The sequence below is a fragment of the Delphinapterus leucas genome, chromosome 6, assembly GCF_059928025.1.
Source record: "Delphinapterus leucas isolate spDelLeu-1000000601 "Yukka" chromosome 6, BTC_Dleu_Yukka2, whole genome shotgun sequence".
In the NCBI taxonomy this organism is placed as follows: Eukaryota; Metazoa; Chordata; class Mammalia; order Artiodactyla; family Monodontidae; genus Delphinapterus; species Delphinapterus leucas.
In genome coordinates this window covers 111,772,836-111,789,062 of record NC_143134.1, presented here as the reverse complement: position 1 = coordinate 111,789,062, position 16,227 = coordinate 111,772,836, and the positions used below count along the sequence as shown (strand labels likewise).

The window sequence follows — 16,227 nt, the reverse complement described above, 5'->3', positions numbered from 1 at the left end:
AGAACTATACAAAAATGATGGCATTTAATCCACACAACAACCTTATGTGATAAAGATCATTATCTTGTCCTCGTTTACATATAAGGAAACCAGGGTCTTAGAGAGGTGAAGCGACTTGACCAAGGCCGCTCAGCCAGTAGGAAAGTTGCAACTCAGACCCTCAGGCCCCCCTCCTCTTCCCTAGACTCATGAGCCAAATTCCTGCAAGGCTGCTGGAGCTCCCACTCGAGGTCCTGTTCAAGCCCTTCCCCTGTCCCCAATACCTTTCCAGACAAAGATTTTCCCATCTTTGCCATGGTCCAGGATGAAGCAGTCCTCGGACTTCAAGGCCCCCTGGGCGAAGGGGTTCTCATCAGCCACGAGGGAGACCGACATGGTGCCTGCGCCATTGGAGACCTGGGAGGACAAGGGAAAGGCAGCCCAGCCCATCAGTGACCTCCACCACTTCAGCCTAACCATGGGCGCCCCCAAGACCACACGTGGGGAGACCCTCGTCTCACCCCCACCCCCAAACGACACTGCAGGGTAACATGAGGACTTGTGCCCTCAAGCCCTGAGGCTCATTCAGGATTTCTTTGTCTTTTTCCACTATGTCACAACCACATCTGCGACCTACACACAGGTGTAGCATGGAAACTGCACACGGAAAGGGAAGGGGGAGGATCCAATGCAGGAATGCAGGTGGCATAGGAAAAGAACTGTATAGTTGGTGAAAAGATATTCAACCTCATCAGTTAAAAAAAAAAAAGGAAATAAAGAAGAAAAAGAAAAAGATCTAAATGCAGTGTAGGATTCTGGATTGGAACCTGGAATGAAAAATTGGGGAAAACTGAATAAAGTCTGCAGTTTAGTTAGTAGTATTGAACTGATGTTTCTTAGTTTTGACAAATGCACCTAGTTATGTTAAGATGTTCAGGAGAAGCTGGGTGAAGGGTATATGGGAACCCTCTGTACTATCTTTGCAATATTTCTGTAAACCTAAAAATTATTCTCAAATAAAAGTTCATTGAACTTTTTTTTAAGTGTACCATACTCGTCAAAATTCAAAAGATTGACAATACCCACGGGCTTCCGTGGTGGCGCAGTGGTTGAGAGTCCGCCTGCCGATGCAGGGGACACGGGTTCGTGCCCCGGTCCGGGAAGATCCCACGTGCCGCGGAGCGGCTGGGCCCGTGAGCCATGGCCGCTGAGCCTGCGCGTCCGGAGCCTGTGCTCCGCAACGGGAGAGGCCACAACAGTGAGAGGCCCGCGTACCGCAAAAAAAAAAAAAGATCGACAATACCCAGCGTTGAAAAGGCTCTGGGTGAACAGGCACTTTCAAACCCGTGAGGAAGGTAACTAGGGAGCCCTTCTAGAATGCATTTTAGTAATACATATCAGAACTCTAAAAAATAAGTGCTCCACATTTATTGAAAACTTACTATGTGCCAGGCACTGTTCTAAGCAATTTATGTAATTTATATAATTTAATCACTTCTACAATTATACAACTCCTTTAATCCTTAAAACAACCCTGTGGTAGTCCTAGTAGTATCCCCATTTTTTTTTTTTTTTTTTAGTATCCCCATTTTATTCACAAGGAAGCCAAGGCACAGAGAGATTAAGTAACCTGCACAGCTAGAAAGTACCAGACCTGGGATTCGAACCCAGGTAGTCTGACTCCAGAACCGGTAATTTTTTTTTTTTTTTTTGGCCACATCCTGAGGCTTGCAGCATCTCAGTTCCCGGACCCGGGATTGAACCACAGCAGTGAGAGCCCAGAATCCTAACAACTAGGCCACCAGAGGACTCCCAAGAACCAGTATTTTCAATCACTGACTCTTTATTCAGTCTATGACCCAGCAATCCATGTCTGGGAAACTCCCCTAATGCCACACTTCGCCCAAGTGCACAAAGAGGGACTGTCTGCAATCAGAAAAGGTGGAAACATTCTAATGTCCATCAATTAGGGATCTGCTAAGATTCCTACATTCCTAAAATAGAATACTACACAGCCGTTATAAAGGACCATGTGGATCTCTATTACAGACAGATATTCCTGACCACGTCAAGTGGAAAAAAGAAGGCCACAGAAAAACATGAATCGTTTGGATCCATGAATATCAAACAGAGATGGAAAAATATATGTAACTAGACACAGAAAGCTGTATCTGGAGATTCCTTTACCAAAAGGGTAACCATGTAACCATGGTAACCCATGGAGAGGAGAGGAGAGGAGGCGAGGTTGACTTTTGTTTTTGAGTGTCGTTACTTTTGTAATTAAAACCCATTTTTAAAACAGTACTGGCTACCTTAAACTAGTGAAATTGCACTGACTCGTATTTTCTTCTTATGTTCCTGAGACCTGCTCAGTACTGTTATTTACGTGTATGTGTTACTTTAGTATCAGAGTAAATGTCAATAATGTGGTTTTTCTGTGGTGGTGATGAGAATCTTCACCTCATGTTGTTGTTATTTTACCACAAACAAGCCTAGGGCACAACATGGGTGTCACAGGCCCAGAGGCCAGAGTTCCCTGGCTCAGGATCAGCCTCAATTCACTTTTTTAAATCACAAGAAGGCAAATTCCCTGGTGGTCCAGTGGTTAGGACTCCGTGCTTTCACTGCCGAGGGCGTGGGTTAAAGGGAACTAAGATCCCACAAGCCGCACAGCGCGACCAAAATAAATAAATAATAAAATCACAAGAAGAAATTATAAATAAAGTCATTAACCATAACCTGCCCCTCAACACACACACACACACACCCCCCACACACACTTTTGTACTATTTCCCTGTATTTTCCTACAACACTCCCATCAGTTTCCTCTGTGGACCCCCGGAAATCCTGAAAAGTTGACTCTACTGCCCTTCTCCCCACTTTACAGACTGGGAAACTGAGACCCAGCAGAGAACCTGTGCTGCCCAAGACCCCACAGATGAATGTGACGCAGATGTGTCTGCAGTCGCTCGCACGCCCTTACTCCCGGGGCAGGAAGGCAAAGGCAGCAGGTGGGCGTCTACTGGAGGCGTGTGGAAGCCGAGTCCCCCCCACCCCACCCCCATGCATACTTTGCTCAAGGCCCCGTGGCAGCGGAGCTCAGGAAGACCAGGTCTCCTGACCCAAGACCCAGGGGCCAGCGCAGCTGAGGCTCACCTTGTAGAGCTTGGCCAGCTTGCGGTTGGCTGCATCCTCCTTGGCTGTGTCCTCGGCACCCTCGGGCAGAGCCGGCTTGGGACCCAGCACCTGCAGGAGAGGGAGACACGGAAGAAAGGGTGGCGGTGAGCTCCTGGCAGCCTCCTCCCCCAGGGAGGGGACTGAATTCCTGAGAGAGCTCCCTCCCCAGGCAGGTAAGGACCACGTGGGCATCCATCCACAGCGACCTTCCACTTAGGGTAAGGTCCCCTCCAGAGACATCCTGCATCTCTTGACGTGTCTCCTGTGTGCAGAGCTCAACCAGGGCTGCCTGTCGAGTCCTTCCCTCCTTGTTCCTTGTCTCCAGGAGCTCCGCGCTCCTCTGCCTCCTGGACAGTCCTTCAGGTATTTATTCTACCATTTCCTCCTAGCCTTCTAAGAATGATAAATAGAGCTATGAACATCTTCTACCACATGCCTTTAACAGACCTCATTTCATCTTCGCACCCATGCTGAGAGGCACAGATTATCACTCTCGTTTCACAGGAGAGGAAACTGAAGTCTAGAGAGAAGAAGTACCTTAAGTACCTTGTCCACACAGCTATAAGGTGGCTAAGTTGGAATTTGTACCCGTATCCCTGTGATTTTAGAGCCTATTTTCACACCTCCATTCTGAGCTACCTCCAGCCTCAATGGCCCCAGCTACTGCCCCTCTCAAGCCATGTTTGGTGTCCAGGCTCCTCCCCATAATAATCACCTTCTGCTCTTCCTAAAAACCAGAACTCAACAGCCCCAGACAAGCAGGAGACAAGTGGCACGGAGCAGAGCCCGTGGTCTCCTCCTTTTCCTGGTGACCTCTGCCTCTGTTGATATGTCCTCAAAGCACAACGGCTGGCAATGCCATCATGCAATTTGATGAAATGGGCTATAAACTACTAGGAATGGTCAGAAGAGGAAAGAGGGGATTGGGTCTCCATTGTCTTTCTGACCTGGCTCCAGCACCAGGCTCACCCTCGGAAGACGCCAAGACCCTCCTTCTCAGCTCCTTTGGAGGATCTAGCCCTCCCAGTGGGAGGGTGTGGCTCACAACCCCGGGATGTACCAGGTCCTGGGATTCCAGCCCCACTTCTCAGGGGAGTCTGGGAGTTGTCGGGGAAGCTGCTCTTCCAGCTTGGTGGAAAAACAAATTCACCTCAAAACTGCCTGTTGGATGGAGGAAAGAAATGAGCCTCCTGTCCCTATTCTCAGCCCCACCCTGCACTCCTGGGATGTGGCCGTGGGTACCTGGAGCATTGCCTCTGGCTCGGAGCCCTCCTCGGACACGTGCACATGGGCCCGGCCACTCCGCTCGTTGTCTCGGATGCCCTTGGACACCTGTGTGGCCTTCAGTCTCTCAAGACGGTTGCTCTTGGAGCCGCACCACTGATAGATGTCCTGTAAGACAAGGACCCCACATAAGGCAGTGCCCCATATAAGCCCTGCCCAGCGACATGGCAAGGAGGGAACTATGGGGGCGGGCGGTGAGCTCACCTTGTTCTCTGCTTGCCCAGGTGACAGCCGGTGGAGCACACACATGCCCACATCCAAGCACAACAGGTGTGATCTGTGTGCACCAGGGTATGTGAGTGCATGATTTTGGATATGTGTTTTTTCACGGGTACCCCTACACATAGAATGTGTATAGAAATGTTTGCCTGCTGGTGGGAGCAGAAATTAGTACAACCACTTTGGAAACCCATTTGGCTGTACCTTCTACAGCTCTGTATACCGGTATCCTATGACTCAGCAATCCCTCTCCTGGGAATACACCCAACAGAAGTGCATGCATACATCCACCAAAAGACCCGTGCAAGGATGTTCAGAGCAGCACCACCTGGAATAGCCCCAAACTATCCCAAGTGTCCATCAACAACAGAATGGATCAATGAACTGTGGCATATCTGCCCAATCAATTCTTATATAACAAGGAGAAGGAACAATTTACAACTAAAGGCAACAATACGGATGGATCTCAGAAAGAAAATGTTGGGCAAAAAAAGTCAGAGATCAAAAGCAAAGATTCCACGTACATGAAGTTCAGAAACAGGTGGAACCAGTCTATGCTGTTGGTTGAGAGAGTCTGGGATGACGGTTATCCTTGGGGGTGAAAGGATGAGAAGAGGACAGACGGGGAATTCCCTGGTGGTCCAGTGGTTGGGACTCTGTGGGGCCCACTGCAGGGGGCACGGGTTCCATCCCTGGTCAGGGAACTAAGATCCTACAAGCCACGCGGCCAAAAAAAAAAAAGAAAAAAAATCTAAGAAGAGGACAGATGGGGCCTTCTGGGGGCTGGTGACGTTCTGTTTCTTGATCTGGGTGTTAATTACACGGGTGTGTTCACTCTGAAATCTATAGAGATGCACACTCAGGATTCACACACTCTTCTGTGTACCTGCTACACTCTAATAACAAGCTTACACTCAGTGTGTGCCTCCGTTTGCATGGACGTTACACCATGTGTATATATGAGGTTGGGTGCAGAACATCCGGCCATGTCCTTCTGCAGGTATGAATATACGTGGATTTGGGAAGAATGTGTACAAAGCATCACACATCAATCAGTAAGGTGGGCCTGGGTAAGTGCAGCCCACACACATTGCCACATACAAGTGGGCATGTGCAACTACACGTATGACGTGCGAATTGTGGGTCCCTGAACAACATGCCCAAGTCTCCATGTGTAGGCATTCATCGTGGTGCCATGTCCACGCCTGCTGGGCAAGAGCTTATAGTTTTTTTTTTAATTGAGATATAGTTGACTTACAGTACTACGTAAGTTTCACGTGTACAACATAGTGACTCAATTTTTAAAGACTATGCACCATTTGTAGTTGTTATAAAACATTGGCTAAATTCCAAAAGCCTATAGTCGCTGCACACGGGCGCCATGTATTTGCAAGTGAATGACTATGTGTAAAAAGGTACACGAGATGTGCACATGAACATGCCAGGGAGTCTGTACGTCAACTGAAGCCAGAGTGCGCTGTGCGTGAGGTCTGTGTGCGGGCATGTGATGAGTCCGAGTCTACACGCCAGGCACGTCTGTACCCAAATCTCTGCAGATATGTCTGACTGCTACACAGAGCATGTGTGTGCATGGGGGCTGCTGTCTCTGTGGCTTGCCCTACTTGTTCGCGTGGATGCGCCCACCTCCCCAGAGTCAGGCCTGGAGCACCTCAGTGGCCCCTGGGAAAGGGGAGGGCACGACTTACATTGCCCAGGTCCAGGATGAAGCAGTCGCCATTGTTGAAGCTCTCCCAGGACACAGGCACCTCGGTGGCGCGGACCACACGCCGCCCTTTGACCTGGAAGAGTCTCTGCACCACCACCTCATTGGGTACCACGTGCCTGAATCCTGATGCCACGCCTCCTTTCTGTTGGGTCAAGGAGACAGCGTTAGTCCACGGGAGAGTGTCTGGGGAAGGGATAGGGATGAGTTGAAGGAAATTCTGGCCTATGCACCACTGGACTTCTAGCAGATTCCCTACCCACTGCACATTGCTGCCACCCCTTTGAATCTCATACTCCACTAACAAAGACCCCTGGGCCCACTTTCCTGGATCAAAAAGCTTCAAACATTCCTTTCTCAAAAGCTGCATTTTCCAAGGGATGTTCTAAGGAACTCTAATCCCCCAAATAGTCTGCAAGGAAAGGATTCCATGATCAAATAAGCACAAGGAATGCTCCTTACTTGCTCCCTGACTGTTACATAATGTACATCCACATAATAAAGGCTCTGGGAAGTCCTCTGGTAAATAAACCTGCTTGCCTTTTGTTTTAGAGAATATTTCCCTGCCTTATTGAATCAAGAACTGCTTTTCTCCTCCTCATCCTGCCTGCAGCTCGAGTGTTCTGCAAAACCCACTTTGAGAAGCACTCACCCGAAGCTTTCCCATCCTTCAAGGCTCTCTCGGTCTCCAGCCGAGACCATTCCCCTCCCTCCTCTGATGCTGCTGCAGCAAGTCCCACCCAGCTGTGCCTTCAGAGGCAGCTGTGGGTAAACGACAGAGCACCGACCTCAGGTTCAAGTCCCTGCCCTGCCACTACAGTGCTGGGTGACTTTGGGTAAGTCTCTTTCCCTCTCTGAGCCTCAGGCCTCTCCCTTTTGAAATGGTGACAAAAGCCCCTGCTGTGCCACCTTCTGCAGTCATCACCAAGTTCCAGGGAACTTCAGGAAGGATTCCTGGCAGCGGTCAAAACTGCCCTTGGCTCAGTAGAAAGCCAAATAAAGTGGGCTGGGCGTCCTCATTAACAGTTCCCAGCCCCAGGTGCTCATCGACCCCAAGCCCCAGGGATGTCAAGTTAGAGCTGCAAAGGTCCTTATGAGCTTCCCGTTTTACGCATGAGGAAACTGAAGCCCAGAGAAGTGAAGTGACTTACTCAAGGGCACTCAAAAAGCACGCGGCAAAGCTAAGGAGTAAAACCTTGCCTCCTGTTCCCAATCTGGCACTCACCTCCCTGCTCCACACGTCAAGGGCCACTAAGGCCAGAAATGTGGCCATCCCCTCCAGGCCCCTTGCTGACACCTCAGTTTGCAGAGCAAAGTCAAGTCTGACTTGCCACACAGAGTCCGTGAGGGCAAGGGATAAAGGGAGTGAGTATAATTGGGTTCCTATTACATCTACACACAGTAAGCAATATAGAAGTGGTTGTGAAATGATAACGCCCACTCTGCCGGGCATTTTGTATGTGTCATCTATGAGGGAGGTGTCATAATCCCCAACTTACAGATGAGAAATGCAGACGCCAGAAGTGCAGAGACTTGCCTAAGAGCTCAAAGCTAGTAAATGGTGGAGCTAGGATGCAAACCCAGGTGTAACTAAATTTGTAAGGGCCACATTTTCCCCCAACATCAGGTTTTCTTAGAGCAAAGGTCACTAGGGTCACCCAGGATGGGAGGCAGGAACAAACCACTGTTCAGAGGAAGGTTCTTCAAGTTGAAATGTTTTCCCTGTTGTGAGTGGAGCGCCCCCTGGTGTCCTTTCTTAGTACTAGCATGAGGCCTTTCGAGAGCATCCCCTTGGGCCCAGCAGTGTGGCCAAGGTATTCGCAGAGCCTTTCTTCCCACCTGGCTTCAGGGACCCTCCTGCTGGGGAGCAGGTAAGGAAAGGCAGCTGGGGAAGAAGATGCAATGCCCCGTGCTCACCTGGTAATGACCGCAGAGGCTGCCACCTACTAGGCCTGTGACAGAGGCTGAGGCACCTGCTTTATGGCCATGCAGTGTGGTCCCCACAAGCCCCTGAGGTAGCAACTCTCATTACCCCACTTCACAGGCATGGAAACTGAGGTGAAAAGAGGTTCAGCCCCGTGCCCAGGGTCCCAGATAATTGGTGGAAGTTTTACCCCCAAGTTCGCCCTTCTAGGGACCAGCCTTGCCCAAGTCTGCCAGCCCAGGAACTCCTGAGTGTCTGTGGGCACCACTGACCCCGGAACCTCATTCATCTGGAGGTAAAGAGACCGTGGATCTGAAAAGCTTTTCCAAAAGGTGCTGAACGGACACATGGACCATTTTCATGGATTCCTCAGAGAGGAAGAAATGGGGAAATGAGGGAAGAGAAAGACCCTTAAGTTTTAGAAATACATCTCTAAAATATTTTACTTGTACAAGTGTGCCTTTTATTTTTTATCAAAAAAATAGAAACTTTCTTTTAAAAAAGGAAAAGTGTTGCTCAATGTCATAAATCTTGGTTCCAATAAATTCTCTGTATATGAATTTATAAATTAAAAGAATACTTGATTTCTAATGAGTATGGACAGGCATTTCCTGATTAATTAACTCCTCTAATCTTACTGATCTGGGAAATTAGACTTAGAAAGATTAGTTAACAAAAAAATAAAAGTAAGCTCTTAGGAGACATTAGTGGATCTCCAAGTATAAGGGGCAGGACTTTTTGGAAAGTTTTACTATTTTTCACTATTTTTACTTTAATCTTTAGGATTGATTGTTGCTTTCTATGGTCTAATCATTAGGTGGGCAGAGATTGGCATCAAATTATTTAAACAAAATTTAATAGGATATTGTTTTAAAAGCCACTTTCCAAATTAAAGTGATGATATATCTATATATACATATATATGTATAGATTCTATATCTATATATAATATACACATCTATACGTTCATATAGGGACTTCCCTGGCAGTCCGGTGGTTAAGACCCTGCACTTCCACTGCAGGGGGCATGGGTTCGATCCCTGGTCATGGGGAAGATTCCACATGCCACGCGGTGCGGCTAAAAAAATAAATAAATAACATATATGTTCATGTATATATAGAGAAAAATTATGTACCATTTGGTGTATATCTCCACGAGTAGAATCATGGGGAACTTTTACTTCCTAGAAGCCATATTTCTACGTTTGACATTTTACAATAAGCTTGTATCACACTTGTAGTCTGAAGAAGGCTAAAAGCTATAAAGATCTACATTTTAAAATATGTTATAAAACAAAGAAAAACCTACTGATTGGGGCTGGTCCCCTCCACCCTCTAAACTCAGGGTTCCTCATCTAAGAAACAGGAGGGAGGACAGGAAGGGTTCAAGTGATTCTGTGAGTTCCCATTGCGTTCCGGGAGCTTCTAGGACTCAGGCCACCCCCAGACTCTGCTTGAACCAAGGTTTTCAAATAACGCAGCCCCGTGGGGTCTTTAGGGTTCTGTCTGGGAGTCAGGAGGAGGAGGAGGGATCAAATGCAATGACTTGAAAGATGTAGAGGTCACAGAACAGGACAGCACAGGCCCCGTGAAAGCCCTTTCCAGCGGCTCTCGTCCCCTCCCTGCCCCTTCTCACACCCCGAGGACGGAACTGGCTCCAGGAGCAGGCTTTCACAGAAACAAGTCTTGCGTAACAAGCTCTGCTCCTTGGAAATCTATAATTGATGAGGGCGCCAGGCCGAGAACCTTGAACTGGGCCTGCCAAGTGCAGGGGCGGCGGGAGGACTTGCAGAAGGTGGAAAACAGGACTGGCTTTGGACCTCACATTTCCACCGAAAGCCAGGGCCTCTCAGGACTGAAGTCCCAAATCCAGGCTTGGGCTGGGAACCCATCCCCTGGAGCATTCCTCACAGTATGGTCCAAGAACATCTTGGAAAAATCACCGGAGGGTGAAGGAGGCTTGCTAACATGCAGATTCCTAGGCTCCATCTGAGCTAAGATCAGAGACCAGGGAGTCTTCAAATGTCCACTCTGAACTCGTTCTGTGCGAGGCCCTTCACACCTGGGTTTAAATCCCAGCTCTGTCACTTACCAGCTCTGTAAGCTGCTTAACTTGTCCACAAGTTAAGTCACTGCTGTCCAGAGAGCAACAACAAAAAGCAGGCACTGTTGCTCAAGGGGCTTGATAACTATTTGCTGAATGAATGACAAATATGTGAGAGCGCCCACCAGGAGGCACAAGCAGGGAGAGGGGTGGGCTTGGGACCTGAACCAATCTCTCTGACTCCTGATCGAGTGTCCTTTCCGCTTTCTGCTCCAGGAGCTGCAAAAAGGCCTGGTCCTTCTCCAAGTCCAGGGACTGGGTCCCAAGCTTCTCACCCCTCCCTCCGTCGGTACCAGGGCCCCAGAAGAGGCTGTAGAAAGAAGGTAGAACTGGACAGCTCCGCAGGAGGCACTGTGGGCGTGGATGTGGCTGACAGGGGTGCTGGTAGGCTCCAGGGAATCCAACCCTGCTCCACCCAGTGCAGGGCTGAGGCCCTGTTCCCACAACACACCCTGCCCTCTGCTATCTCAGTCTCATGAGAGCTTTTCCATCACCTAATCCCTGATGTGTCAGCTGAGCAGACAGCGTGGCCACCCTGCTAACACAGACAACCCGGAGGCCCAGAGATGGATGATGACTTCTCTAAGGTCACACAGCACATCGGCAGCACAGATGGGGCTTAATACCTATCCTAGAACCCTGCTCATGAGAAGCAGGTTGGTGTAGTGGGAAAAAGCTGGGAGTCAGGAGATCTGGGTTCTGGTCCTGGCTCTGGGACTGACTTGCTGTGTGACCCTGGACCAGTTGCTTAACCTCTCTATGCCTCAGTTGCCCCTCCCTCTCTTAAAATAAGAGATTTGAACTCTGACATTAAGACCATCAAAGCTTATGATCCCCTCCTTATCCTGACCAAAGAGAACCCCAGCTTCGTAAAACTACAGCTTTCCAGGAGCCCTTCCAAGGTGCCAAGCTCTGTGCAAGGCATTTCCCAGCTATGCCTTCACCAAATCCTCTCCCCAGGCCCAAAGGGCAGGTACAACTGGTTCTCATGTAACAGAAGAGGAAAGGGAGGCTCAGGGAGGCCAAGTGGTTTCCCAGACGTCATACACAATATACGGCACAGCCTCTTGGGGCTTCCAGCTTGGTTTTGCTCAGCCCTACCTGGCTTGGGGCTGGGACTCAGACTCTTCAGAGTTCAAGTTCAAGGGGGATTCTAACAAGCAGAAGGAGAAATGTGATCAAATGTGTTTCAAATACCTAACATAGGCCCCTCTGTTGGCAGGCTCAAGCCCCGGGAAAGCAAGGTTCCCACCCATGGCCCACCCCTTACAGCTGGGGCTAGGAAGACCACCCTGTGAAGTGATGGAGAATTTTCTTCTCTCAATTTAATAAGAAACCAGAGGCTCAGAGAGAGAGAGTGTGATTTGTCCAAGGTCACACAACTAGGAAGGACCCAGAGCTAACCAACTCCAAAGGCTGAGCTCTGACCCATCTGCCCACATCACCAAACAAGACTGAAAGATGATGGATGGACCTGAGTGAGCCCTGCCATTGGTGCATCTGTCCCTGCTGCCCGGCACCCACCTTGTACTTGAGGCCGTGCTTGAAGTAACCAAGGAAGGTGGCAGACTCGAAGCCCTGGACCTCACGGTGCTGCACAGCCCGACCGTTCAGGTAGTCATCCAGCTGCACGGTGAAGATGGCAGCCGCCCCGCTCTCATCCTGGCTGCATTCATTGCCTGGGGGACATCAGAGCAGCATGAGCCGGGCTTCTGTAAAGTGGCCCCAGCCTCCCACGGAGGGGGAGTCTGGAGCCCCCAGCAGTGCCCTGGCCCGGCTGTAGAAGCTGGGCAAGCCCCTGCCTCCTATGAGCTTCGGTTAATCTACCTGTATAATGGGGGAGGTGGGAGGCTGGCTCCAGGTCTCTAAGAGTCCTCCCAGCTCTGACGCCTCCCCCTGCACTCACTCTCAACCTTCCTGAGCACGAAGTCAGGCCAGGGCGCATCAGAAATCCAGGGCACAGGCCTCCCCTGGTGGCGCAGTGGTTGGGAGTCCGCCTGCCGACGCAGGGGACGCGGGTTCGTGCCCCGGTCCGGGAGGATCCCACGTGCCGCGGGGCGGCTGGGCCCGTGAGCCGTGGCCGCTGAGCCTGCGCGTCCGGAGCCTGTGCTCCGCAACGGGAGAGGCCACAACAGTGAGAGGCCCGCGTACCGCAAAACAAAACAAAACAAAAACAACAGAAAACCAAGGCACAGTGAGGGGGCAGGACTCACAGAGTCACACAGCAGAGCTGTGGCAGGGCTCCAGGCTCCGACTCTGAAGGGCAAACTGGAGTGTGACTGGAGCTGTGCAGGGGGTCCAGGGTCCCCAAGTCACCTCCAGTCTGTGTGCCATAGTGGCTTGTTTAACCCTCACAACAGTCGTATGAGGTAGTCTAGCGCAATCATCAGGTCTACGTCACAGAGACACTGAATATCTTGCCAAAGGGCAGAGCCGGGGTCTGAACTCGGGCAGGTGGGCTCTAGAGTCTTGGGAACATGTAACCAAGGGTCTGGCACACACTTGATGCTCAATAGTCACTTAATTCCCTTGGGCACTTCCTGGCGACCATGCCTCAAAGGTCTGTGCTTTACAGCAGAGGGGTTGGGATGGGGGCTCGGGCGGGGCCAGGCTCACCCAGCCAGTAGTGGAGGTCGTACTGCAGGTTCCCACTCCTCAGCTTCACCGTCTTCAGGATGACATAGGCGTCGCCTGTGAAGAAGTCTCCGTAAAGGTTGCGGGGCACGGGAACCAGGTCGAACTTCTCCACACGCCAGATCTGCAGGCCGGGCTCCTTCCCCGCCTTGAGGAACTCAGGGTGTTCCACCACCATGCTGCCGGGCTGCAAGAGACGGGGAGGAGCCTGAGCGAGGGCAGGAGCCTCGGCGGGGAGAGACCCCACCCCGGGGCACGAGGGAGGGTGGTTTCCAGCACCAAGAGCATCTCACTTGAGCCGCTGACTCTCCCCACCCCGTTCTATGACCCCTGCTCGACGAGTGAGCAAACAGGGCAGAGTTTAGGCTCCAAACCCTGTCCGTGGCCAGCATCTGTCTCCCCTCCTCAGCTCCCTGGTGATGGGGGGACAGAAGGCTCTCTCTCCCTTCTCTCTTCCTTTCTTAGTGCCAATTAGATGCAACAGCCGAGGCGCAGAGAGGTGAAGACGGGGACCCCCAGCTAGGAAATGACAGAGCAGGAATTGGCCCATGCTCTAAGAGCATGAGTTTTGGGACCGTGGGGAGACCCCTCAGATGGCAATGGTAAATCTGGGGGTCGCCAGGGGCTCAGCTTTTTCCCTTCCAGCATCCTCAGTGGTCCTCAGAACTAGAAGGGTCCTCGGAGAGTTCATTATCCAACTCCATCCTGCAGACAGGAAAATTGAGGCCCCAAGAGGGGAAGGGGACTAGCCTAAGGTCACACAGCCTGTCTGCTTTTGCTCTTTGGAAGTGGGAAGATTTCCCATGGCCCAACCATGTCCATGTCCACACCTCCAAGAAGGGCCTAGATGACTGAGCCCAAGTGGCCTCCTGCGCTGTCTGCCTCCTCCCTCCTGCCCCCAAAACCCCACCCCCCCAAATTCCATTTCTTGGAAAAGGCGAGAGGATGCAGCCGGGGTCTGCAGGAGCCTGTTGGAGATGAGGTGGTCAAGGATGGGGGAAGGCCGTCAGACATGCACTGGGGCTAGACATGGAGCAGAGTGGGATGGTTAGCTTGGAGTCAGAGGGTGGAAATCAGCAGGCGCAGGTCACCTCGGGCCGGATCTGGTGGAAGAAGTCAAAAAAACAGATGGGAGAACTCAGGCAGAGGGACGGAGAACACAAAAGGACAGCAGGAGTGAGGAGAAACCAGACAGGGCAGAGGAGGTACCAGAGAGGCGAGAATAAATAACAGGAAGGACGGTAAGCAGGCGGAGGTGAGATCGTACAGGGAAGAGGGGGAAAATATTGAAGAGGCAGAGAGAAATTAGATGAGAAAGAGGAATCTGAAATGGAAGAAGAAATCAGAAGAGGGAAGGAGAGAAATGAGGCAGAGGGAAGGAGAAATCAGGCAAGGAAGAGGAGAAATCTGGGGGCAGAGATGGGTACGAAATCAGAAGGTAGCACCGAGGGAAAAAGAAATCCGGCCAAGGTGAGGTTAGCCTCTAGGGAGGGAAACAGCCAGGGCCCTGAGGCTCCCACCCCCATCCACCGGAGCCCCGGAAGCAGCAAGAGATACTTACAAAGCAACAAAACAGTTTTTCCATTCTAGACCTGAAATACTCCCCTTTTCCTAGCGCTGTATCTGCAAGAACTTACAATAGAGAGTTACTCCGGGAGCCCCCCGGGGCCCCCCGGGCACTCACCCGCGCCTGGGTCACCCCCCGCGACGCGGTGGCGGCGCGGGCCGGCGGCGACAGCGCGCACAGCGCCAGGACCAGCGCGCCCAGTAGCGCGGAGCGGTGCGGAGCCATGGCAGCGACGGCGGCAGAAGACCTGGGCGGCAGCCTCTGCCTCCCCAGTCGCAGACCTTAAGTAGCCGCCCGCCCATCCCGCCCAAGCTGGGGACCGCCCCGTAGGGAGGGCGTGCGGCAGGGCTGGGCCCCCGCGGGCCTGGGAAGGGCGGGGATCTGGCCTGGATTTTAGAGACCTCGGGGTTCCCACCCGGACAGATCCAACTGGGCGTGGCCACCCCTTCACCGCAGGTCAGGGGTGGAGACCAAGCAGCAGGCACTAACTCAGTGCACACTAAATGGGCACACGTAAGAATGGCAGGGAGTTCACCCATCTTAGCCTCCTGTGTGATCCATGCAAGAACCCTCCCCTCTCCACCCCTAACGTCTCCAGCAACAAATACCATGAACTAATATTTATTGAAGGTTTTCCACTTCATATGAAAACTGACACATCCTAACATCCTTTACAGACTGGGTACCATCGACAGCCCCATTTTAAAGAGGGGAAAACTGAGTGCAGAAAGGTCAAGCAATTTGCACACTACTAGGAAATGAAAGCCAAGATTTCACTCCAGGTGCTCTGAGTGGACGACCCACTTAGGCGGCATGTGGCTGTCACCAGCTGAGGACACAGTCCAGGGGGCTGACCTTCACTGGACCCCTGAACAAGCCAGACAGAGAAGGGCAGGCAGATCTCTCAACTTCTTGGATTGCAGGTTCTATTTTACTCAAGACTGCCCGTCTTTCCTTCCTTTTAAAAAAGTTTTTACTTTGTAAAAGGTTGTTTTGATAAAAACTTAAAGTCACGTTATTTATGCAAAGTTTTGCCTCTCAACCCCACTTACACCTTGGGGCAACCAACCACTTCTATCTTCCTCCTTCAGCTGATTTCAGTGTTTGGCTTCATGTCTTAAATAACAAGCCCTTGTTGTTTGGGTTTTTTTCTTTTTTGGGGGGGGGTGTTAGTTTTGGTTTTATTCTTGTTTTTTTCAGTTTTAGGTCCTATTGGCTCTCCCTGGGGAAGTCAAGGATTCAAGCCTCTTGCCCTTCTCCCAGGCTCCCTTCCCATCTCTCACTCTCCCACTGGAGGCTTACAGTCAGTCACTGGGTTAGAAGTGCTATTCGAATTCACCCAGGCCTGCTTCCCACCTTCTCCAGCCCCTCTCTTCTCCCTCTCACTACTCTGCTGGACCCAGCTTCTCTATTTCCAAGTTCCCTTTGCATCCCAAATCTCCTCCTTTCCCAATAACAGGGAATGCAATGACAGGGAAGAGAATGCAGAAGCTGGAGGCCTGGGTTTGATTCCCACCTCCACTGTGTGTAAGTTACTTTCTTCTTCTCTGCCTCAGTCTTCTCATCTAGTAAATGGGTATAAAGTGGTTGCTGAGAATTAAACCAGTCTCTCTGT

The 16,227-nt window shown here is 51.1% G+C and overlaps 1 protein-coding gene across 4 annotated transcripts in view; it reads right to left on the bottom strand.

Moving 5' to 3' along the window:
* The window catches only part of GSN (gelsolin), a 56,571-nt gene that overhangs the window by 12,876 nt on the left and 27,468 nt on the right, over positions 1-16,227 (bottom strand). Inside the window, exons 1-7 of one of the 4 annotated variants that reach the window (XM_022578851.2) lie at positions 14,730-14,884; positions 13,028-13,232; positions 11,936-12,090; positions 6,367-6,528; positions 4,400-4,549; positions 3,137-3,226; positions 264-396 (exon numbers count right to left, since the gene is read on the bottom strand). In XM_022578851.2, the coding sequence (XP_022434559.1) occupies positions 264-396; positions 3,137-3,226; positions 4,400-4,549; positions 6,367-6,528; positions 11,936-12,090; positions 13,028-13,232; positions 14,730-14,837 (1,003 nt within the window). In that variant the 5' untranslated portion in view covers positions 14,838-14,884. Of the gene's footprint in view, positions 1-263; positions 397-3,136; positions 3,227-4,399; positions 4,550-6,366; positions 6,529-7,608; positions 7,632-11,935; positions 12,091-13,027; positions 13,233-14,606; positions 14,646-14,729; positions 14,885-16,227 lie in introns of those variants that run through there. The other 3 variants (XM_022578852.2, XM_022578854.2, XM_089913688.1) reach the window with 3 other exon arrangements.